The sequence below is a fragment of the Cavenderia fasciculata genome (assembly GCF_000203815.1).
Source record: "Cavenderia fasciculata unplaced genomic scaffold Scf_ET2XIPL01COFD4-5, whole genome shotgun sequence".
Lineage (NCBI taxonomy): Eukaryota > Evosea > Eumycetozoa > Acytosteliales > Cavenderiaceae > Cavenderia > Cavenderia fasciculata.
The window spans coordinates 969,446-993,022 of NW_004457695.1; the positions used below are offsets into that span (position 1 = coordinate 969,446).

The following is a 23,577-nucleotide window of genomic DNA, read 5'->3' on the forward strand; positions in this document are numbered from 1 at the left end:
AGAGTACATTATTAATGATTTATCATTATTATCACCATGGAGTACAGATCTTTTAAAAACAATAATATAATCAGCAAAAGGAAGGAAGGAAACGCGCGCGTATAGAATGAATCAAATGAACAATAATAACAACATGAATATGAATATGATGATGATGGGAGGAAATGGAGGACAAATGATGATGATGGACCCCAATAATATGGGTATGATGAACCAAATGATGCCGAATAGGATGGGAGGAGCACAAATGATGATGAACAATAATAATAATAATATGGGTATGATGAATGGTCAACAACAACAATTCCAACAACAGATACCCCAACAACAACAACAACAATTTAACAACAATCAACAAATGATGTATAATAATAATAATAATAATATGAATATGAATATGATGAATGGATATCAACAACCACAACAAATATCTCAACAACATGGTAATAACAATAAACCAATCAACCAACAACAACAACAATCAGGAAATAGTAATTCATTTTATAATAATTCTGATATGTTACAAGGATTCCCAAGTAAATTACCGTCACCAAATCAACAACAACCACAACAAATATCTCAACAACAACAACAAATAAGTATCAATGGACAAATACCACCAATTTCAAATGAATCAAAAGCACAATATTCAAATGTATTCTTTAAGATTGGTGCAACCAATGAATATAGTAAAGTACCAGGTACAGTGGTCAAGGAGATATTCCAACGTTCAGGTGTATCAAATGATATTTTGGCAAAGATTTGGATATTGGCAGATATTGATAACGATGCTCATTTGGATCGTGAAGAATTTATCATTGGTATGCATTTGGTGTATGGAGCCAAGAGTGGTTATCCATTACCAGATGTCCTACCAAAATACTTGGTACCAGAATCTAAAATTGTTTATCATCAAACTTCTGCCACCAATCAAGCTGATTGGCAATCTTTTCCTCAAATTTCAATTCCAATCACAAATAATAATAACGGAAATAATAATAATATAAATAATATGGGAATGATGAATAATGGATTCCAACAACAACCAACAACATATAATCTTCAAGTACAAGGTAATCAAATGGTTCAAATGCCAAATGGATCTGTACAACAACAACAACAGCAACAACAATTCTTTTCAATGAACCCTCAAGATTTTGTTGGTACACATTATAATGGTAAACATGGTGGAGTTGGTAGTGCAAGTATGTATATCAATAAAGTATATTAATGAATGAATACTAATTTTTGTCTTTTATTTTTAGTTTCATTTGAACAAAGATTAGCACTAAGCAGTGATTTGGATGCTGCATTGGCAAAAAGAGCAAATAGATCATAATATACTATTTATTTATTTATTTATTTATTTATTTATTTATTTATTTAAATTTCAATCCTGGAAAAACTATATATATTTGTAAAATAAAAGAAAATATTATATTATAATTAATTAAAAAATAGAATGTAATCATCCTTTCTTTCAAATTGAATGTTTATTAGGTTTATGATTAATCATAAGATGAAGAATAACTACTTCCACTTTCAGAGTCGGAATCACTTTCACTTTCACTTGAATCACTGAATTGTTGTTGTTGTTGTTGTTGTGGTAGAGGTGGAGGTGGAGGTGGAGATGATTGTTGTTGTTGTTGTTGTTGTTTTTGTTGTTGATGTTGTGGAGGTTGTTGTTGTTGACGAGCTTTATTTGCTAGATTGGGAGGAGCAACGATAGTTGGTTTATGAGGAACAGTGTCATTGATTAAATTCTCGAAATCCTCCATATCTTTACTTGGTCTTGCAGGTGTCATGATCATTTCATCTGGTCCCAATTTAAACTCCTCAAATACAATATCTTCATCATCTTCATCTGCATTATTATTACTACTACTATTATTATTATTATTATTAATATTGTTATTTCCAGTATACTCTGCCATGGTAGTATCATCTAATTCGTCAGTTGTATTATTGGTAGAACTTGATTCTATCATTCTAGCAAGATCTTCTAAATCCTCCATATCCATACTTTGAGCCAATGCTGGTTTCTTGGCTGGTGGTCGTTTACCTCCTCGACCACTAATCGAATTGATTGTGTTGTTTGAGACGGGTGGTGGTGGTGTAATCATCTTGGATAAAGGTGGATTAAATGTAGAAGCAGGTGGCTTTTTAGATGACATCTTTTTAAGGAATGATGATGGTGTTGGTGGTTGTTGTGATATACTTGTCGTCGTCGTCGTAGAAGATGGAGAAGGAATAGCATCCACATCTTCAATTTCATAACTTAGTTTTTGTTTTTTTACATTATTATTATTATTATTAGAGGAAGAAGGGTTGGCTATATTAGAGGTAGTACTTAAACTCTCATAATCAGCCGCCTTTTTCTTTTTAGAGCCACTACTACTAGTATTGTTGTTGTTGCTGTTGTTGTTGTTAAAGAGTGATGGTGAAGTGATGACACCACTACCACTTGATTCTGAATCCGATAGAATAGAGTTGGGTGGTAGTACACTACTTCCAGCCTTTACATCACCTTTTCTAATCGATGCCGAATAAGATAATCGCTCTAGTCTAAATTCTCCATTCTCAAATACCAATATACATTCCAAGTCACTACATTGTTTTTGTGAACCATTAAAGCTAATTATTTCATTTTGATTCTAGAATCACATAACATACATAATATTAGTATAAGACAATGAAAGAGAGAGAGAGGGATGAGAGTAAGGAGGGTTTGATTGATAGATGATAGTTACACTATGGTATTGTACAGATAAATGACCGTTTTGAGATCTCAATGATCCTTCTTTGGATGTATCTAAACTTCTTGGTCTTATATTATCTAATGTAGTAGTGAAATAGAAAGAATAGAGGTTAGTTAGGAGTCTACCTATAGGTACTAGTACTAGTATTGTTTGTTTTCTATATCTCTCTATCTATCTCTGTCTATCTTACATGTCAAAGTATGATACATCTCTGAAGAGTCTGTAAATGATTTTCCGAGTGATACATTGTATAGCTTTTCATCTGGTGCACTCATTACAGAATCAAATAAATAATATTTAAATAATAATAATAAAAATAAATAAAGAATGAATCAATTACACACTCACCGATCACATTTATCTTCTTGTTTTTTGAAACTAGTTCACTTTCAATTTTTGAAGTTCAGGATTAACAATTATTTAATTTAATTATTTATAGTTGAGAATATAGATCCTATAAGACTATAGGTCTGATGCTTTGATTTCAACAAATAATGCATGTTTATCCTTGAAACTTACATGTGTCGAAAGTTTCGACAGATTACGCTGACTCGCACATAGTTATTAAAAGAAAAGAAGAAAGAGTAAAATAATAATAATAGAGGAAATCTAAAGTTAATTTAAATAGTATTTATATATTTTCATCAAAATGGGATCATTGTATCACTACTATTATTAATATTTTTAGTTTCTTTTCTTAAAGAGTTGATAATCATTGCATTATGTATTTGGCAATTCAATTATATATAAATCATTTATTTTATAAACCAATAATGTCAACATCACCATCCTCATAACCATTGTTGTCAACATTCATATTTGAATAACCGTTGTCGTCAACATCCATATCTGAATAATCATCTTCATCATCTGTGGGGAGTTCCTCGCCCGATGGACCTATAAATGCCCAACCTTTTCTTTCGATTCGAGATTGAGATTTGGTTTGTCCAACAAGTGGGTACATCAGTGATGGCAGTGCTCTTTTTGCGGCGTTGATCTCATTCGAATAAGGTGGGAAATTTTCGTCCATGGGTAAACTAAACTCGATAGCATTGGTATCGGGAAGCAAAAAGGTTCCTTCTATATCGTAGATATAACTATTCGATACATCAACATGGTGTATCTTCTTAAAGAGTGCCTCTCCCAGTGTAATATCTTCAAAACATATCTAAATAATAATAATAATAAATAAGGAATGAATTAAGATTAATTAATTAGAGAATGACCGGATAAATATCGAGAGATATTTTTAATTATTAATAATACATACATAAATTCCAGCATAAAGAGTGTGAACCAAATTTCTATTTGCGTCACCAACACAAACTCTTCCTCCTTTTGTGAATGATAATTTCTCATGTCTTTTTCTACGAACACCTCCGTCATAATTCCAACCCCTAATATTAAAGATTCCCCATTCATGATCGTCCATATAAATAGATGGAATATCAACACGACCAGGTTGTGACTATTATTAAAAATAAATAATAATAATGAGTTTTTAAATTGTTTTTTAGGGTTTACTCAAAAAAAATTTACTTACATAAGTTGATACATAGTAAACATCTCGGGTCGTCTTTGCAATGTATGTGAATGGATCCATTCCAAGTTGAATAACTGTTTTCTTGGGGCCCAATTCTTTTTGGCGGCTATTGTCAAGCATAGCGGATCTGATTGGATCCTTACCAGGGTCAGAAAGTTCAAATGGTTTCACTCTAATATCTATAAATAAGTATCAATCGGTTAGTACAATTTCTTGTTTCTCTTTTACCTTTGAACATTATTTATACTTACCAAAACCATAAATAGTCATTCCAGTTCCTAGCTCCATAGATGTAAGACAAACATTAATGGGGTCATTTAATGAGTGTCGAATAAAAGCACCTAGTCTCTCCCTTTCTGTTGCCCCTTGAGTTGTTTCCTCAAAATCAATGTCAATATCACCATCAGGATCAATGTCATCCTCTAAAAAGCGTTGTAAAATCTCTCACAGTACCCATCTGGTTGAATCAAAGCGTCAGCAATTCTCTCTTTGATATTGTATGGGTGGTCTTTGGATATGAGTGATCCTTGCTTTGCAGGATCCGGGTGATCATCGATATAGTTTGTTCTGGTTATTTTTGGATTTCCCCTCCCAATTAGGGTCATTAGGTTGGCAAATTCATCTGTTTTATAGAGTAGGTTAGTAAGTTTTAGTAAATACATGGTTTCAAACAACATACTTTGTTGAAAATTGGTACAAAAACTGTGATGGGACATTACAAACTTGCCCTCTGAACCACCTACATTTGGACCAAAAAGGTTATATGGATCAAACCATCCAGTGGCTGTATCAATCGTGATAGATGGAATGTTGAGTGAATGGTCGATAATAAATCCATTTCCAGTGCCAGTGTCTACAGATATTAGATACTATTAGATTTGATAAAAAAGTTATAGGGCTTGTTAATACAATGAATAAATGATGAATGGATAGATTACATGATATACCTTTGCATGTGCGTGTCTAAAAGTACCTTCAGGGATTGCCTCTTCATGATCAATACTTTCATGGTCACTATCTTCGGCTGTGGGTTTCGGTTCACCACGACCGGCACGACCCAAGATGTCATGGTACCAAGCCTGTGCCTCTATTTGTTTTTCATTTACACATGTAGGATCGACAAGACCCTCCTCATTTGTTTGTTTCTTATTCTCTGTGACACATTCTTCATAGACATCCTTGTTGTTTGCGTATGCTCTTTCTATGTGTCTCTCCCAAAATATTTTGATAGAGATTGGGTAATCTTTGGGAAACTGACTTTCCTCGATATCCTATATATATGCCAATTGGTTGGTAGGTTATCTATTAATATGTATTATATGATGACCTTATCAATCTAACTATTAATATACTAGTTACGTACATGATAATGATCAGGACCACGAGAATCAATGTAAATAAAACCTCCACCTGTATTGTCCTTGTTTGATTGCTTTGATAACAGGAACCACCAGTCAACCGTTTCGACATCGCTATCGGCTTCTGCTTGCAAGTCTGGTGCCATACCAACACATCGTGGCGGTGTTTTCAAATCTGCTTTTACAACAACCACATGCCAAGTACAACTAGAGAGTAAAATGCATACGATCATCAACACAACCAAAAAAAGGGGTTGTGTTTGTAAATACATAGATAATTATTATTATCTTTAAATGTATGTAGATTAATCTGTTTACGTATTGCAATCTGAAATGTGATTGGAGAACGAGCAAAAAAAAAAACGAACCGCGATACGTGATAAGAAAATTTTCGTTTTAAAGATGTGGTCAATACAAAACAAAGCACCAAACTAATCATATGACAAGTAAGATGGCAACAAGAGATAATAGGTTTATCACTCTCATTTTAATTATTGTCTGTTTGGCAGCGGTTAGAGTAGAGGGTAGCAGCAACAATGACTACCAAGTATATGTCGACAAAAACTCAATGTGCACAGCCGACTGTGGTACTGAGATGTCACCCTTTTCCAATTTTGTTGATGCCATCCAATACATCTCTTTATTGCGTAGCAACAAGTCGTCATTGTCTGCAGCTGCTGTCAACATGGACTGGCTTCTTCAAAATAACGACAATCACCAACAACAAGATGTAGACACCATCATTGTTAAAGAAGGTATTTATCGTGGATCGAAAAACAAAGGTTTAGTTATAAATTTTCCTTTACATATTGTGTACGTATATAATATCTATAGATAGATAGATAAAAAAGAAATTTAAAAAAAATAATAATATTAATCAGCACAAGTACTTTGAAGACATCACACATTTTTATTAATTTAATTTTTTTTTTCTTGTATATTTTTTAAAATTACAATAGATCGCTTTCACCAACCAAGCCAACTACGTATGGTGCAGTTACATTTAATGATGCACAAGTAATCATTGATTGCGAGGGTGTAGGTAATGCAATCACAGTCAAGAATGTTATTCTGTTCAAGTTGTCAAACATTGGTATTCATCGTTGTGTCGGATCTTCAGGAGGTGCTCTCTCGATAGTAAACTCATCGGCAGTTGTAGGTGCTGTTACATTTGTCGGTAATCAGGCTCTCAACGGAGGTGCTGTATCATTGTCCAATTCAAACATTGATTTCACTCGTTGTCTCTTTATGGACAACAGAGCTATCACTCAAGGATACGATATCTATGCTTCATCGTCTGTCGTCGGTCTATCGATGACCAATCAAAAACCATGTGATATATATTCTACTGGAGGATCAGTATCGATTAAACTCGATTCATCATACCTCTCGATGGATAGTTTGGCTGGTATGGAAGGTCTCAAAATAGTAGGTGATCTGTCTACTATGTCATTGCCAACTGGTATCGTCACTGTTCTCGATCGTACATGTCCAACTCCGCCAACAGGTATGATTGAGATATCGATCAATTAACTCTCTTATTATTTTTAAATCACACTAACTTTATTCCTTTTATTTAATCTTTAGCACTGTGGGCATACGTATTTAAAACATTTAGTACCTATTCAGAGACCTGTAACTCTAACAATGTATGCGACGATGGAGAATCATGCCTTTCATGTCCATCTGATTGTTCTTGTATGGCTCATGGATGGAAGCTTGATATATTCAAGACCGTCCCTGCTACTCCAATCACCGTTGTTGCAGACATTATTCAATTGTCGTCATCAAGTATTGCCAATCTTGCCTACCCCTATGCCGTTATGAATGCCTACTTGAAGATAAATAAGCATGACACTTATGAATTCAAATTCGTCGGTAGTAATTGTGGCCTAGTCTTTTCAGTTGACGGAATTGATATTGTCTACACTGCCGTTTCCCTTTCCAATGTTGATACAACCAGATCAGTTAGACTGACAGCCACCAATGTACACCATCTCCGTATTGCCATTTCCAAAGGAGTATCTCCAAACACTGCTGTCACACTCAAGATCTATTGGAGAAGAAAAGCTGATGGTGAACAATTCGTATTGCTTGATCCATTTTATTCTAAAAATAGTAAGTCATTCAAGTCGTTACGATCAGTAATATCTACTAATCTATAATTCATTAAATAGTTTGTAATGATGGTATTTTGGATGATAAGGAAAAGTTAAATGCTTACAGGTGTGTTGCTGATCAAGCAAAGGCATTAGATCCGTCCAAAGATACTTGTGGAGATGGAATTTGTAGTGAGATTCCAGAAGATTGTCTCGCAGATTGTTATCATGTTTTGACCCAAATGTGCCCCGAACAAGCCACACCAAACCGTCTCGATCCAATCTATTCCAAAATGGATTTCGTTGGAACAGCTCTCAACAATCAATACATGTATTCGCTGCCAGGTATCCAACTCTTGTCCCATGGTGTCGACATTATGACTGACGAAAATATGAATGCACCTGTATTCCATTTTGGATATTGTGACAATTCATCATACACTACCGTCCACGACTTGTATCGTGGTCTAGTATACACAGTTCCCAAAGGAATTCATGCCATTCCAACACCCAAATGCTCGTATTCAGCCTCTACCACAAGTTATTCGTCATCTAATCAAATGTCTCAAGAAAAGGCCAAAGACAGCAGTATGGATGATTCCGCCAACCTTGGTGGTGGATATTGGGGAATAACATTACAAGCTAGTGTTGCATTCTCTCAATCTTCTTCTACCAAATCGGCAAGTGATCTATCGGGGAAGGTATCTGGAAAAATCATGGTTGATGAAGTGCTATGTGAGACTACTAGAGTTCACATCTCTGCCCAGAACGTGACCTTCCATCCCAATTTCGTTAGGGATGTTGGACAAGCAGACACAATACCCAAAATGGAACTTGTTGTCGCCAAGTATGGGTCTCTGTACATCAAGAGTGCCGTGATGGGTGGTTCATTGACACATGTCACCGTCGTATCTCACAGCAGCTTTGAAGGAAAGCTCTCTTCTGAAATTTCACAAAACACTCAACTTTCATTGTCTGCTAAAGTGTCTTCGCCAGCACTCAAGGTCAATGCCAACTATAAAAAAGGTACCGACAACTCGATATCAAATGACCAACAAAACAAGTTTGAACAAGACAGCGCATCAACGACGATCATCACCAAAGGTGGTCCACCAGGTTCTTTTGGTCCCGACTCTAAGGGTGCCAACAACAACTTTGGTGCATGGGCAAAAGCAGTTGACCTCTTGCCTGTACCCATCAAGAAAGAGTATGGATTCATTGTTGATTTGATCCCCACCAACTGGCTCGTCAAAGGCTCCACCGATACCATCCAATCATTGTGGAGCAAAGCTGAAATAGCCCACCTTTACAAACGTTTTGCAAGTAGAGTAGATTATGATAAAATTGAATGTATGTAAAAAAAAAAAGACAGCTGTCAACCACAATACAATTTAGATTATTATTATTATTATTACTAACACTAACACTTTCCTAACAAAGCATTAAAAGCAGATGAATCGATTTTTTATATAAACACTCCAAGAAATGGAGCATCTTCACTTTCCTTTACGTTTACCATTAAAACGATAGATGGACAAACCAAGACATCAACCCAGTCGTTGAGTACAGGAGCACTATTTACTTTGCCATTGGGTGAGGTACAATCAGTTGCTGGTTATCCAACAGATCAAGTCTCTTTTGATGTCTATGATGTGGTAAACACTCGTCTCTACCACTTTGTGTACTATGGTGGTATTTGGAATCAATTAACCGCCAGTTATGTCTTTAGCATTCGTTTTGAAGCCACCACGGTTGCTTGTCCTAGTTGCACTATTACTCCAACCTTACGAATCACCCTGCAAGGTACTCTTGGTACCTATTCGGTGTATTACACCCCCACCGTAGCCGCAACTCATTACACCAGTGGCCAGCCATATCTTGGTGATCTGGAATTTGTGACGTTTGAGCCTATAACATCATTTGGAGATGAGGCAATCACCTTTGTCTACAATGTCAATACGTTCAATATCATTCAATATTGCCCCAACGCTCCTGGAGTTCGAAGTGGAGTGGGAATGTGTGATATTCCCTCTCTTATGCCATTCGAGAGAAGGTACTCAACCGTCTACGGTACCACACAAAGAAAATTCACTTTGACATCTTCCCAGATTACAACTGTTACCATGACAAAACATGACATTTTACCACTTTCAAAAAATATATAAACATCTTTTCTTTATAAATAAATTTACACTTGTTTAATTATTTAGATAAGAAACTCAACCCTCTTTTCTTTTCACCAAAAAAAAAAATATAAACCCTAACCGTACTAGCATAGTTTATAAAGCGTAACAGAATCGCGATCTGCGTTCCTTTTTGTGCCAAATCGCTCGTTCCCCAAAAAATAATTTAATTCAAAAAAAAAAACGTGTTTGTTTCGTTTGTATAGTCTTTGCATATCTGGGCTCATCATTTATACATACAATATGAACAATACAAGTATGAGAGGAGGAGTATTATTGTTGGTGGTTTATGCATTGCTTGCAATCATCATATTTGCTCCATCCCTTATCTTATCTCTTGCAACTACAAGTACCCATATTCATTGCAAACCAAAGAAGACATCAACCAACCTGGAAAACTAACTAACCCTTTTTTATTTCATTATTTTCTTCTTTATTAGATGTATTGTATGTTGATCCATCAAATGTCAATTCATGTACTATCAAGATTGCTGATTGTGGTACATCAGTCAAACCATTTGCAACGATAGGTGATGCAGTCACTGCAGCCATGCAAGGTAGTACATCAGATGTATCGAGCAACTACAACTGGGTCATCTTGGTCAATCCTGTGTCATCATACGTTGGAACTCAAAACATTGGAATCGACCTTCAACTTGCCAAAGGGTCGTCCATTGAACTACGTTCGCTCACAGCCGCCACTGTCACTGTCGATTGTCAAGATGCTGGATACTTTATGAATGTTCGTGGTACCTCTCACTTTAAGATGAACAATTTCATCGTAAAAAATTGTAATGCCAATATTGGTGGTGCCATGTCAATAGTTCAGTCGTCAGCCACTATCACCAACTGTAACTTTTTAAGCAACAAGGCATCTATAGGTGGTGCCCTTTACATTGATCGTTGCAAGTCTGTTATTATCTCTGGTACCAAGTTTGACAGTAACCAAGCCAGCGAACGTGGAGCTGCCTTTGATGTTGCCAACTCGCCAGCTGTCGAGCTCTTCAAGGTCGAATTTGTCAATGTCGAACAAACATTTTCATGTCGCCAGTCGTCGGTAGTTGCCGATACCATTGTTGCAACACCAACTGCCACCGTCATGTGTGACGATCAATGTTCATTCTCGAGAGGAGGGTCTGTCCTTTGCCACCGTACCATTGATACCATCATTGGTAACATTCCCATCCAGTCAGCTTCGTTCTGTCTCCCGGACCGAAACTCTGCCAATTGTGGAACTCGTTGTCTATCAAGCGAAAGTTGTCTCTCGTGTGATTCTTGTCCCTGTTACATGTCTGGAGTATTTGTGACCATCACTGGTGCTGGAAACTGTGTCAAGTCAAGATTCATCTCACCGGCCATCAACCTTGATGATTTATTACCAGGTATTACAGACAAGGTTACTATTGATATTGTTGCTTATGTCACGGTTCCCAAGTCTGGTTATTACAGCTATTCCACACATAGTACCCATCTTGGCCTGTCGCTTCAAATGGATTCCCGTATGATGCTCTCATCCAACTACCAAAGAGAATTATGGTCGTCAAACCGTACCATTTACCTCGAAGAGAGACATCCACATGCTCTCTCTTTCCAACTTACATCACCACTTTCATCGGTCGCTCTCAAAAGATCGTTTGCATTTTCTTTTGATAATAGTCACAGCGGAATAGAAATATTCTACAGTCGATCCATTTGTGGAGATGGTATTTTCCATGCAAATGCAAACGATTGTCCTCATGATCAGAATAGTATGTACAAATAATATAAAATTCACTCATTTGATCAAAAGTACTTCATTAATATTAATTGGTTTCTTTTATTCTTTTTAGTTGTCAACGGAGTGGCACCATTTTGTGGTGATAATATTTGCAATGAAAACAATCCAAGCGATTGTTTCATAGATTGTTATTCGCACATAACACCAATGTGTGATGCTCGTAAAGTTCCAAAGAACCATATTGCCCCAGGATTTGTTACCCAAGATGATACTCTTGGTGCCATTATCGACAACCAAATGATATGGCATCTTCCAGGCTCCGAGCACATGACCACTGCCATTGATATTGTCTCTGGAGAGCATGCTAGCAAACCAATATTCTACTTTGGATACTGTACCGATAGTGACATCAATCTTCTTCAAGATGTGTATCGTGGAACTGTCCATGAGTTGCCAAAAGAATTGGTTGGAAAAATGCTTCCCCAATGCACTTTTGATACATCTACAACCAAACATTCAAGTGTTACAGAGATAAAGGAGTCAAAAACCAAAAAGTCAAGTATGTATAATATTATCAATAATTTATAAATTAGTAGTAAACTAACACTCCTATTTATCTCAGTGGCATCGTATAGTGGATCTATTTCAGGAGGATATGGAGGATATGGAGCTGAAGCAAAGGCCGCATATTCAAAAGATCAATCAGTAACCACGACCAATTCAAAATCAAACACTTCAACTTCAACCATCTTTGTCACCGAGGTAGCCTGTAACGTATCAACGGTCGAGTTGGTAGAGACTGTCTTTCACCCAACCTTTTTAAGAGATATCAGAAGATGCAAAACACTGGATGACATGCTCAATATAATCAGGAGATATGGTACTCACTATATCAAAAGTGCAGTGTTGGGAGGAAAACTCATTCAATCGACCATCACCACAGAAGAAATAACCACCTCGGAAGACGAGTCTGAATGGGCAGAAAGCAGCAAAAGATCGATGGGTGCATCCGTCAAGACACCCGTCCTCCAAGGAGGAGCATCCCACTCTGACACCTCAGACTCTACTCAAACTGGTAAACAACAACAAGAGAAAGAGGCCAAATCCGAGCGAACATCGATCGTTACACTTGGTGGAGAGCCAGGATCGTATGCACCTGGCAGTTCGTCGCAAGGAGAAATGTTCCAAAAATGGGCATCCACAATCGATCTCAGTCCTGCCGTTATTTCACAGGATCTCATCCCTATTCGTGAAATTATCCCATCGACATGGATTTCTTCTGTTGTTGGCGGAGGAAAGACTATTCAGACGCTATGGAGGGAAGCAGAGTTAGTGTACTATGACATGAATTTGTTTGTGGATAATACTATGAGCCCACAAGAATTCAAGTACATGATGTTGATTCATACCACCCCCTCTGACACCAAATACCTTCCAGTCATCTCGATCAAGTGGACCGACACCAACAATAAGCCAAAAGTATCCAAGATCGAGCCATATTTCAAGAGAAAAAAGGATGACGCAACCAACACTTGGTATCCTCCCTATCTCATGAACTTGAATTATGCTGTTCATAACCCTGTTACTGCCAATGATAAATGCTGGACTTTTCCATGGGGGCTTGCCAATCCAAAAATCATGGGAAGCACGGAAAATTACTGCCATTATAGTCGCAATGCCATCCTATCACCGCTTCGATTTGACTTTGTGTTGGATGCCGACTTCCTAACAAGCACTACCACCCCGGTCATCACAGTCACAGGTGTACCATCGACCATAGATCCAACGTTTTCGATCGTCAGATTTGAATCTTCCGAGGGCATCACATTTGACAAGACCGGATTCAAACCTATGACCACCACTTATGTCGCCACTACAGTGACTCAAAAGAATGGGCCTGTTCTAGTTGCTCCAATGGTCGCCTACTTGGCCACCTTTCCCACCGGCTACATGGACGCCCTCAGGAATTACCTTCGTGATTTTTACAAAACCGATATTAAGTCGATTAATGACAAGGTCCTAATCTACTATACCAATCCATCTGGTTCAGAGACCAAATTGGGTGAACACGTTTTCAATTTTGAATCTGATGACGTCAGATTCACGTTTGGCTATTTCTCGCACCCCTACACTACTGGCACACCAACCTATCGTTACAAACTCGAAAACCAAATAGGAAGCACTTGCAGAGTCGACTGGGTCCTCTCTATGCAACCTCAACCAACAGTTTCCACTTGGAAGAGAAAGGCCCTTTATCATCACACTTCTATGAACTCTTATCAATACCTCACTTCACAATCAACCGCCTACATGGGCATGAGTATGGTATCTATGGACCCAGAAAAGTTCAGATATTTATACACTCGAAACTATGTCATGGAAAAGGAGGCCATGAACAATTAAGTTCTCAATCACAATTTCTTTTTAAATCTATTTTTACAATAAAAATTAATAATAAACGTTGTTCTTTTTAAAAACAAATAAAAAAGTGTATTTAATCAAATGTTTCAATAGATTAATATATGATGTTAGTTGTTGTTCAAACATCATATTTTTTTATTTAGATACACTTTAATTAATTTTAATTTATAAATCTGTGGTTCCTTTTTTTTTAAGTATAACTTACCATAAAATGTCATGTTTTAAAGTGAATTGAAAATATTTATTTATTTTGTTTGGATATGTAGGATTATCTCCTTTCACTTGAATTCCTGGTCCTCTTACTTCCTCCCTGGTTGGAGGTTCGAATCCAAACTGTTGGGACACATTACATCCAGTAATAGGTTTGTCAATAGATACAGCAGCGTCTATATATATATATAATATAATTAAATTATAGAAAATAAACTAAATTAATAATCAAATTGATAGGTTCTTCCTTTTTATTTTCAATTACCATATAGTGTCATTTGAAAGTCAATGTTTGAATTATTTTTGGAACTGTTTGAAAAGTTGAACCAATGAATGATAGGTTTCCAAGCAACAACATTTATGTGTCTTGCATGACTGCAATAGCGTTCGAGTATTATTGTCGGCCACTTTGTTACAAAGGGTCGGCAATGGTTTGTATAATTAAAACCTTTTAGATTCTGACAAAAGTTATAGTATAACCTTTCGACGATGTGTATATCATAAATCGGCAAAGTGTGCTCTATTAATAATAATAATCTAATCTCAACAAACAATGACACAATCAAAGGAACCAGCAGGTGTTATACCACTTCCTTTTCGTCCAGAAATGCCATTGACATTATCTTCATTATTCTCTCACCAAGACTATGATAAAGTTCGTCACATCTAAGGAACATATATTGGGAATAACAAAGAGAGTTCTTCCAATCCTTCTCCTTTGCTTTGTTTTGCCTCTTGGTGCTGTTTCTGCTGTTCCATTCCTTCCAGTCTCTAAAAATGTCCTTTTAGGAATGTGTTTGGGTTGGGTTCTAGTCTAGATAATGTTTGTTTGGCATGTTTGAGGAAATCTCTAATCTCTCGACCAACAATTCCCTTCTTTGATGATGGATTGTTGTCTTGTCCTCCTAGTTTAGGGAATGATGGTTTCTCTTCTTTTTGTCTTTCTCTATTATTCAGAGCCATTTCTACAATACAAATATAAATGATTAATTATTATATATTTCAATCTTTTTAGTTGAATATTAATATTTATTAATGAATACAAAAAAGAAAGAGAAAGGAAATCTTTGGCAAAAAAGAGATTAAAATTATTATTATTATTAATATGGTTTAGTTGATTTACAAATATCTTAATTTTGGTTGTGTATAGTGGGTTGTGGAGTCATATGATTTCCTTTTTGAATTGTGTATTTACATGTTGTTTTATAGATTTGTTATTATTATTAATTATTTTAGAGAATTCCTTTTTCTTTAATAAATTCATTAATATTACGATCAGTTAAACTTGAAGCTATATCATCAAAAGAAGGTGGATGATTGTTAAAGTAGGATTCATTGACAAAGAATCGATGTTGAAGAGCATCGTGAGCAGATATTCTTTGGTTGGGGTCAAATTTTAAGAGTCTGGTGACAAGGTCGATATAGTCGCGGGTGACTGTTTCTGAAGCCGATTGTGATTTGCTCGGCGAGAGAGCAGTCTGTGGTTGCAGTTCGACACCAAGTGATTTGGTGGGGTTGACCTGCATACCAATCTTTTGAGAGGCAAAAAAGTTGGCAGGACAACACTCTTTGAGATTGCAGATTTGTTTGAGTAGGTTGTTGCGATCCATTCCCGTAAAGAGTGCAGTTTGCGTTGATTGACTGATAGAAAGGGCCATTTCGGCGAGGACACAACCAACCGACCACAAGTCGACGGCCTTCCAATCGATTGACCTGGTTTGTACGACACCGCTAGTAAGAAGTATCTCGGGTGGTGAGTAATTGTTATAGGGTGGGATAATGATACCATTTTTATATCCACTATTATTGGTTGATGGTGTTATATTTACAAATTCGTCACCACTATACTCTTCAGATGTTCCACCACTACCACCAGTACTACCTCCTCCATTATTGCTGTTGTTTAATGAGTTGTTGTTGTTGTTTGTACCATCAATGAGGACTGAACAGGCTAATGAAAAGCTGCACAGTCTGATTTGGTAGTCCTCGTAGACGAGGATACTGGTTGGACGGATATCGCGATGAACAACCTCTTGCGCATGCATGTATGAGATGGCGGACAGCAGTTGGTATGCAACAAACTTGAGCTCGACAGCTGGTACAATACGCGATTTTGCACGCTTACTTGCGAGTACATAGTCGAGATCATACTCGACAAATGGCGTGATGATTGAATAGAAGCGTCCACTGTCATCTTTTGTTATCTTGGACAACTTGACAATGTTGGCGTGGTTCATGCGGTGCAGTAACATTGACTCGCGGAATGCACGTATATCCTGCTCTACTGCCACTCCACCTCCATAGTATGTGCTATAATAGGCCAATCCAGTTGCCACTTGATATTTGATCTGTTTGAGGGCAGCCGGACCGACCTTGGGAACAGCCACCTTTTTGACAATACTGTTCTTGCTGCTACCGCGTTGCTCACCAACATTGAGCTCCTTAAACGAGGCAATAAACTCGCTGTTTGTCTTGCCCGGACTACCACCACCAGTCACACCAGCAATCAATGATGAAAAGTTTGTCTTTTTCAACTTTTCGAAATAAGTGTCGGTGAGATTGGACAAACTGCTGAGACTGCCACCCACCGACATTGCATTCTTTTGATGCAACTCTTCAATCTCTTTTTCGAGCATTCTATTCTTTTTGCACAATGTCTCTATTTGGTTTTCCAATTTACACTGTTCCACCTTGACGCATGACAAGGCGCCTTCGAGATCGCTGATCTTTTCTCCACTCTTGCTGTTTTCTTCGAGGTTGTATTCGTATTGTCGACGTTCGCGTTCCTGCTCGAGACGCAGTCTGTCCAACGCCGCCCGAAACTGTTCGATTTGGTGTCCGCGTTCTTGTATCACGCGGTCGCGGTCGTCGAGCTGCTTTTGATAGTCGGTTGCCTTTCGATCAACGACAATCATGCGATCGATCGCCGCCCTCTTCTCGCCCTGCAAAGTCTGCACCGAGTACTCGAGCGTATGTGTCTTTTGCACGAGATCTCTGTTTTGTGCCGACAACGCATCGAGCTGCTCCTCCATCTGTTTGGAAATCATTGCCTGGTTGTTGTAGGATCCTTCAAGTTTCTCCACATTCATTGTCAGTTCTTTGATTTGATTTCGCATTTGATTGGTAGATTCGCGATGATGGTGTTTTTCATTCTCCAATTGAAAGTCTCGGTCTTTGACCTTGTCCTCTAGATGACTAATAACATGTTGGTGTTGTGTTTTCTCCATTTCCATACTTTGTATTTTTTCAACATATTCACTTGAATCACTCTCCTTCTTTTCCAATTCCTCTATTTGTTTATTATATTCTGTTTTTTGTAATGCCAATTCATTCTAAAAAGAGAATATTAATATTAATATCATAAATATATAATATATTATATATATTCTCTTTTTTCTTTACCTTTAACATTTTAGTAGCAGAAAAGTATTTCTTTGAAGTTTCAAATAGTCTATTTGATATACTGTTGACTATAAATCCATCAAATGGTTCTCTACACACTGGACAATCAATTGTACCAGTACCACCTTTATGTTCTGCTATCTTGTTTTGTTGTAATTTAAAGTATGGTGCAAGACATACAAAACAAAATCCATGTTCTAAAAAAAAAATACATAAAAGAAAGAAAGTAAGTAAGTAAAAAGTTTGATGTGATGATGATTTCTGATATCTTACTACACGCTTTATTCCCTTCTTTACTATTCATAGAGAAGGGTGTAACTATATCTGACATTGTTGACAGACATATTGCACTAGAGATAAACAAACAAATATTAATAAGATTGATTACTTTGGTCTCTTGTATTACTATACATACCATTCTAAGAAGTCAAATTCATCTTCTTGATGAATATCCATTCTTTAATAACATAAGGTGTTGGTATAGCCTATTTGCTATATCTATTCACACTGCTACTATAAATAAATAAACGATATAGAGAGAGAGAGAGATACTTATTAATTCTCTATCTCTGTCTGTAAACTCGAGTGCAACTATCCTTCTAATACTATCCTTCTATCTCTCCTTCACTCTTCACTCTTTCTCTCTCTTCTTTCGTTGAGACATTCAAACGACGAGTTGTACATACTAACTAGCTAACTCTTATTTTTTTACTTCTTTTCCTGTTTCTCTTTGTTTCAATATTGGCTGTTCTCTGAAAAGTAGGAAAACAATTTAATTTGGTTCGTTTGTTTGCAGGGAAATAGAATATAGATTAATATCTACTTAATAAATAAAATAAATAAATAAATAAAATAAATAAATAAATAAATATAAGATATGTTTAAATAATAAGATGGTATATTACTTCACTTCACCTCATCATCCAAACCCTACCCTTATACAAAAATGAATTAAGATATAAATACCACTTCAACTTCTTCTTCTTCTTCTTCTTCTTTCTTAATTATTTGTTACTCTGCTCTTATTACTCTAATTATTCTTATTATTACTCGACTGGTTTGTTGTGCTAACGACTCGCTTCTTCTTGCAGCTGCCTGTCTGTGACTATGAACGCTTTACTTGAACTTTGAATGCATAATTATTTATTAATTTTATTTCCCCACACCAACACACACTCAAGCTCAACCTCATAATAAAACCCGTGATGCATTAATTTAATACTACGAGGATAGATATATTTACATATTTATATATAATAATAATATGTATATTTAAATCATCGAGATAACATATTTTAATTAAATTAAAATTGTGATGGTGGATGAGCCTATCCATTATAATATAATAAATATATATATATATCTCGAGGAGAGGGGAATACAATCCGATGAGGTGCAGAAGCAAAACGCGGGAATCGATTTATTATACTTTCCTCCTCCCAACAATGATTTTTAAAACCTTAATCATAAGGGGTGTGCCGTTATGCCAATGCGAAAACTCTTTGCAAAAGTCTTTGTCAATTGATTTTTTTTAATAGTTTCATTGTCACTTCATTTCATTACTACATTTTATTCATTCATTTTCATTTTCATTCAATCTATCTACCTTACTTATCTATACTATATATCTCTGTTGTGAATCACTACTACTACTTTATTGTAACAACAACAAAAAAGAAGAAAAGAAGAAAAGAGAATCAGATCAATCAAATCATATCAACCGATAAATCAATCAACAAGTCATTGATATTTTTTACAACACTGCTGCTACAACAAACCAGTAAAGATTTATTACTATCACATAATATATAGTATAATATAACAATGATGATGAATCATGACAATATCTCTCACTTGAGAGAAATCTTTGATGAATGCGATGAAAATCAAAGTGGATATATCAACAAGGATCAATTGAGAGAATTGGTTGCAAAGATTACTTCAACTGTATGTCTATCTACTCTTTTCCTCTCTCATTACTACTCTATATCATTTTCTCTAACATTTATTATAATTTATCATATGATGATTAAAGGGATTGGAAGAAGAAGAGTTAGATACATTAATGAAAACATTGGATACAGATAATGATGGTCAAATTGGGTTTCAAGAATTTGTCGATGGTTATAATCTTATAGATCCAGAGTTATTACTTGATGATGACGATGATGATGATGAAACTAATTTCAAGAAAATTATGGATGTAATTCAAACTGATAGAAATAATAATAGTACTAGTAATTCAATAGATACTGAAAATGTAATGTATTACTAACAATGAATGAATCAATGTTAATTGACATTGTGGTGTGATTGTTTGACGTTTGATGTTAACCTTTTCTTCTTTTTTGATCTTCTTTTTTATTTTTAGATATTACCACCATCACCAATCGATTATGAAAAATATCTAAGAGAAATATTCAATCAATATGATGACGATGGAGACGGAATTATAAATAATGAACAATTGCGAACCTTGTTGGCAGATATCAAGGATAAGAGCGGTATAGAGGGAGACGATGAAGACGTAGATTATATTGTGCAGGTATTAAACAATGATGGAAAAGATACCATTACATTTGAAAATTTCATTACTGCCATTGAACACATCAACTCTCCTTCTCAAGAATCTCCAACCGTCTCATCATTTGAACCATCAATCTCGGATGAACAACAACAACAACAAACTGTACAGTCGGCTACATTAATTGATTTGGATTCAAATGATGATCAACATAATCACCATCAACAAAATAATCAACAACAACATAACCAAGATGAACATATTAATGAACATGGAGAATCATCTGGATTTTCATCATCAAGAAATAATTCATCATTTAGATCTGGTGTTAGAGGACGTGCATCTAGTTGGGTAGCACCCGTTTCGATTGTTAATATGATCAAGAAACGTGCAGAGATGTTTGCCAAGGAGGAGAATACACAGGTGTATACGGATGCGTCGGTTGATCCAAACGTGTTTGTCGAGTACAAGCGTAAGGAGGCATTGCTGCGTTCCGAGAATGAGCATCTTGGCAGTAAGATCAATATGGTCGAGGACCAGTTACGAGAGGTGCGCGAGTCGCACGAGAAGCTGTCCGAAGACAACGCACAACTCAAAGAATCGGTCGTCATTGGCAAAAAGACGTTGGTGCAAAACCAGAAGCTAGCGTCACAAAACAAACAGCTCGAAGAGACGATCGAGGTATTAAAGAGCGAGTTGATGATGGCGACAGACGCCCGTAACGAGTTGCAGCGCACACACAATAAGCTCAAGCAGCATCAAGACGGACTGTTGGTACAACTCGAGACTGCCACTTCACAGTTGTCATTGGGCCGCGAAAAGATGGCTGAACTCGAGGAACAACACGCCAAAAACGCACCACTCCTCAAAAAGGCACATTCATTCCAACAATTCCCACCCCAAGAGATTGAGCAAATGCGTGAAGAGAATGTATTACTCAAACAACAACTTGAAAAGGAGCAAAGCAAGGCACAAGACAGTGTCAAGTTATTGTCGGAAGAGTATGCTTTGCTCAAGAAAAAGAGTAAGGAGGATAAGGCACTTTTGGACTCGTCCAACCAGATCATTCACAAGCTCAAGCAGACACTAGAGGAGCAACAGGGACGCACCCACAACTCTGACCCCAACTACAAGTTGTCGTTACTCAGCGAGCTTGAACAACAGGTAGTCACCCGTCTCGGTACACCTGGAACACTCGACTATGGTAGTACGTCTAGTTTGGCTGCTTTTGACGTTCCCATAACCCCCGCATCGACACCTACCAATGGATCAGAACCCATCGCCATTGCCATGGCCAACGGTCGTACACGTCCACCTCGTCCAGTCGATCATGACGACGACAGTCTCGACTCGCTCTCTGAAGACGCCCACAATGAACGTATCGACGAGCTTCAACAACGCAATGACCAACTTGAAAAGGAACGTGTCATCCTCGACCAACAAGTCAAGACACTCCAAGAAATGCTCGACACTAGCAGCAGTCAGATTAAAATGAGTACCGTCACCATCGAGGAAAAGGAAAAGGAAATTGTACAAGCAAAACAATCAATGGAACAAACCAAAAACGAGATTGAACAAACTAAAAAGGAAATGGAACAAACCAAAAAGGAAATGGAACAAACTAAACTTGATATGGAACAAACTAAAAGAGTATTGGAAGAGAGAGTGACATTAGAGACAAAGACACTTCAAGATCAAATACACGAGTTGACAATGTCCAATGCAGAGATGACACAGACCATGTTGGCATCATCATCGACGTTGGAGATGGCTACTGGACAGGTATCAGAGTTGCGTCAACAACTAGAGAAAAAGGTTGAGGTGGCCGAACGTCTCTCTGAAGAGAACCGTTTACTCAAGAGCCAGATTGACACGTCTGGTCCTGCACCCATCGACCCTGTACATATCAAAGCTGAACAAACTCAAGGCGAGTTACTCTTGCTCAAACAGCGTGTCGAAGAGCTAGCATCTAAAAACAATAGTCTTGTCAGTGAAAACTCACAACTCAAAGAACAACAAAGTTTCTCTCCCCTCACCTCTCCAACTACATCTAAACGTGATATTCATGAACAAGAAGAAATACAAGACAAGGTAGAAAGCAATGAGAATCAAATTGGTGGTACTTCTGCTGTACTCCTTTCAGAGACATCTCAACATTCAATCAACGATCTTCATTCACAAGTATCAACATTGACCGACATCAAAGATCAACTTGAAAAGGATCTAAAGAAATACCAAAAGATGCAAGCTGATACTACCACTGCACAAGTTGCCAACAGTTCATTGGTCGATCAATTGCAAAAGGAAACACAAGCACTCAAATCAAACGGTCAAAAACTAGATGAAAAGTATCGTATCGTCGAATACCAATTCCAACAAGCCACCGATCAATGCAATGAATTAAAAGAACAAAATCAAACTCTCCAAGAAAGAATTGAAATGATTAAATTGGAATATGAAACAAAAGTTAGTCAATCAAATTCTCATTTTGAAAAGGTAAATATAGAAACAAAATATTTATTATATTTATATATATATACAATCCATAATAATAATAATCAAATAATTATAATCACCCAATCATAATATATTAACACAAAATTTAAAAAATCATTATTATTATTATTATTATTATTATTATTATTATCGGTTGTTTGTTTAAATTGTTGTTGTTGGTTATTGTTTTCACAAAACATTACACTATACATACACACATTACACATTCACATTATATTTATATATATATATATATATATATCTATCTATAATTTTATGACATTTTATACTAATACTTATAGAAAAATAAGATTATAAAGGAAAATGAAGAATTAAAACAAAGATTAAAACGTTATGAATCAGAGGATCATCAAATAGATATCATTGAAATGGAAGATGAAACTAAAACACTACGTGTAAAGGTTGAAGATCTATCAAACAGACTGCAAAACGAAAGAAATCTCAACAAACATTTACAATCACAACTCGATCACTCTGATCAATCTCCACTCATTCCAGGTGGTGGCAATAGTACCAACTCTGCTTATCATAATAGAAGACAATGTTGTGGACTTTGTTAAACATTACAAATCAAAATCAAAAACAAAAAAGGCTACTTTTTCCAACAAAACAACAAAAACACAAAAATATTTATTTATTTTTTTTCCAAACCTATAAACCTAAAACAACCATTATTTATTTATTTATTATTATTACTTTATACTTTTTTTAAATATATAATAAAAATTAAAATTCCCTAAAGTTTTCATAATTATAATTATTTATTGCAGTTGTTTGAAATTTAATTTAGAAAAAAACGAAAGACAAATTCGATCGTTTGGGTGTTTTCAAATCATTTTTAAAT

The 23,577-nt window shown here is 36.2% G+C and overlaps 8 protein-coding genes across 8 annotated transcripts; 5 read left to right on the forward strand and 3 right to left on the reverse strand.

Moving 5' to 3' along the window:
* Nucleotides 1-106: 106 nt before the first annotated feature.
* On the forward strand, nucleotides 107-1,339 carry DFA_07963 (EF-hand domain-containing protein; the record flags this gene model as incomplete). Its single annotated transcript, XM_004355411.1, has 2 exons — nucleotides 107-1,205; nucleotides 1,266-1,339. The coding sequence occupies 2 exons, from the start codon at nucleotides 107-109 to the stop codon at nucleotides 1,337-1,339; spliced, it is 1,173 nt and encodes a 390-aa protein (XP_004355464.1).
* A 169-nt stretch (nucleotides 1,340-1,508) lies between these two features.
* Nucleotides 1,509-3,034, reverse strand: DFA_07964 (uncharacterized protein; the record flags this gene model as incomplete). The annotated part of the gene is made up of 3 exons (XM_004355412.1): nucleotides 1,509-2,634; nucleotides 2,674-2,836; nucleotides 2,950-3,034. 3 exons carry the CDS (start codon nucleotides 3,032-3,034, stop codon nucleotides 1,509-1,511), a joined length of 1,374 nt encoding a protein of 457 aa, XP_004355465.1.
* A 485-nt stretch (nucleotides 3,035-3,519) lies between these two features.
* Nucleotides 3,520-5,893, reverse strand: DFA_07965 (uncharacterized protein; the record flags this gene model as incomplete). The annotated part of the gene is made up of 7 exons (XM_004355413.1): nucleotides 3,520-3,927; nucleotides 4,030-4,227; nucleotides 4,303-4,481; nucleotides 4,554-4,724; nucleotides 4,982-5,171; nucleotides 5,250-5,573; nucleotides 5,666-5,893. 7 exons carry the CDS (start codon nucleotides 5,891-5,893, stop codon nucleotides 3,520-3,522), a joined length of 1,698 nt encoding a protein of 565 aa, XP_004355466.1.
* A 206-nt stretch (nucleotides 5,894-6,099) lies between these two features.
* DFA_07966 (uncharacterized protein) lies at nucleotides 6,100-9,924 on the forward strand (the record flags this gene model as incomplete). Its single annotated transcript, XM_004355414.1, has 5 exons — nucleotides 6,100-6,473; nucleotides 6,620-7,167; nucleotides 7,248-7,778; nucleotides 7,838-9,109; nucleotides 9,200-9,924. 5 exons carry the CDS (start codon nucleotides 6,100-6,102, stop codon nucleotides 9,922-9,924), a joined length of 3,450 nt encoding a protein of 1,149 aa, XP_004355467.1.
* A 261-nt stretch (nucleotides 9,925-10,185) lies between these two features.
* DFA_07967 (uncharacterized protein) lies at nucleotides 10,186-14,238 on the forward strand (the record flags this gene model as incomplete). Its single annotated transcript, XM_004355416.1, has 5 exons — nucleotides 10,186-10,291; nucleotides 10,383-11,690; nucleotides 11,772-12,222; nucleotides 12,253-13,984; nucleotides 14,224-14,238. The coding sequence occupies 5 exons, from the start codon at nucleotides 10,186-10,188 to the stop codon at nucleotides 14,236-14,238; spliced, it is 3,612 nt and encodes a 1,203-aa protein (XP_004355469.1).
* A 605-nt stretch (nucleotides 14,239-14,843) lies between these two features.
* DFA_07968 (uncharacterized protein) lies at nucleotides 14,844-14,960 on the forward strand (the record flags this gene model as incomplete). Its single annotated transcript, XM_004355418.1, has 1 exon — nucleotides 14,844-14,960. One exon carries the CDS (start codon nucleotides 14,844-14,846, stop codon nucleotides 14,958-14,960), a length of 117 nt encoding a protein of 38 aa, XP_004355471.1.
* Nucleotides 14,961-15,522: 562 nt separating this feature from the next.
* Nucleotides 15,523-18,148, reverse strand: DFA_07969 (RING zinc finger-containing protein; the record flags this gene model as incomplete). Its single annotated transcript, XM_004355419.1, has 5 exons — nucleotides 15,523-17,039; nucleotides 17,526-17,622; nucleotides 17,693-17,889; nucleotides 17,966-18,042; nucleotides 18,108-18,148. The coding sequence occupies 5 exons, from the start codon at nucleotides 18,146-18,148 to the stop codon at nucleotides 15,523-15,525; spliced, it is 1,929 nt and encodes a 642-aa protein (XP_004355472.1).
* Nucleotides 18,149-18,585: 437 nt separating this feature from the next.
* On the forward strand, nucleotides 18,586-23,293 carry DFA_07970 (uncharacterized protein; the record flags this gene model as incomplete). The annotated part of the gene is made up of 5 exons (XM_004355420.1): nucleotides 18,586-18,588; nucleotides 19,505-19,639; nucleotides 19,728-19,952; nucleotides 20,064-22,712; nucleotides 23,015-23,293. The coding sequence occupies 5 exons, from the start codon at nucleotides 18,586-18,588 to the stop codon at nucleotides 23,291-23,293; spliced, it is 3,291 nt and encodes a 1,096-aa protein (XP_004355473.1).
* Between the last annotated feature and the right edge of the window lie 284 nt (nucleotides 23,294-23,577).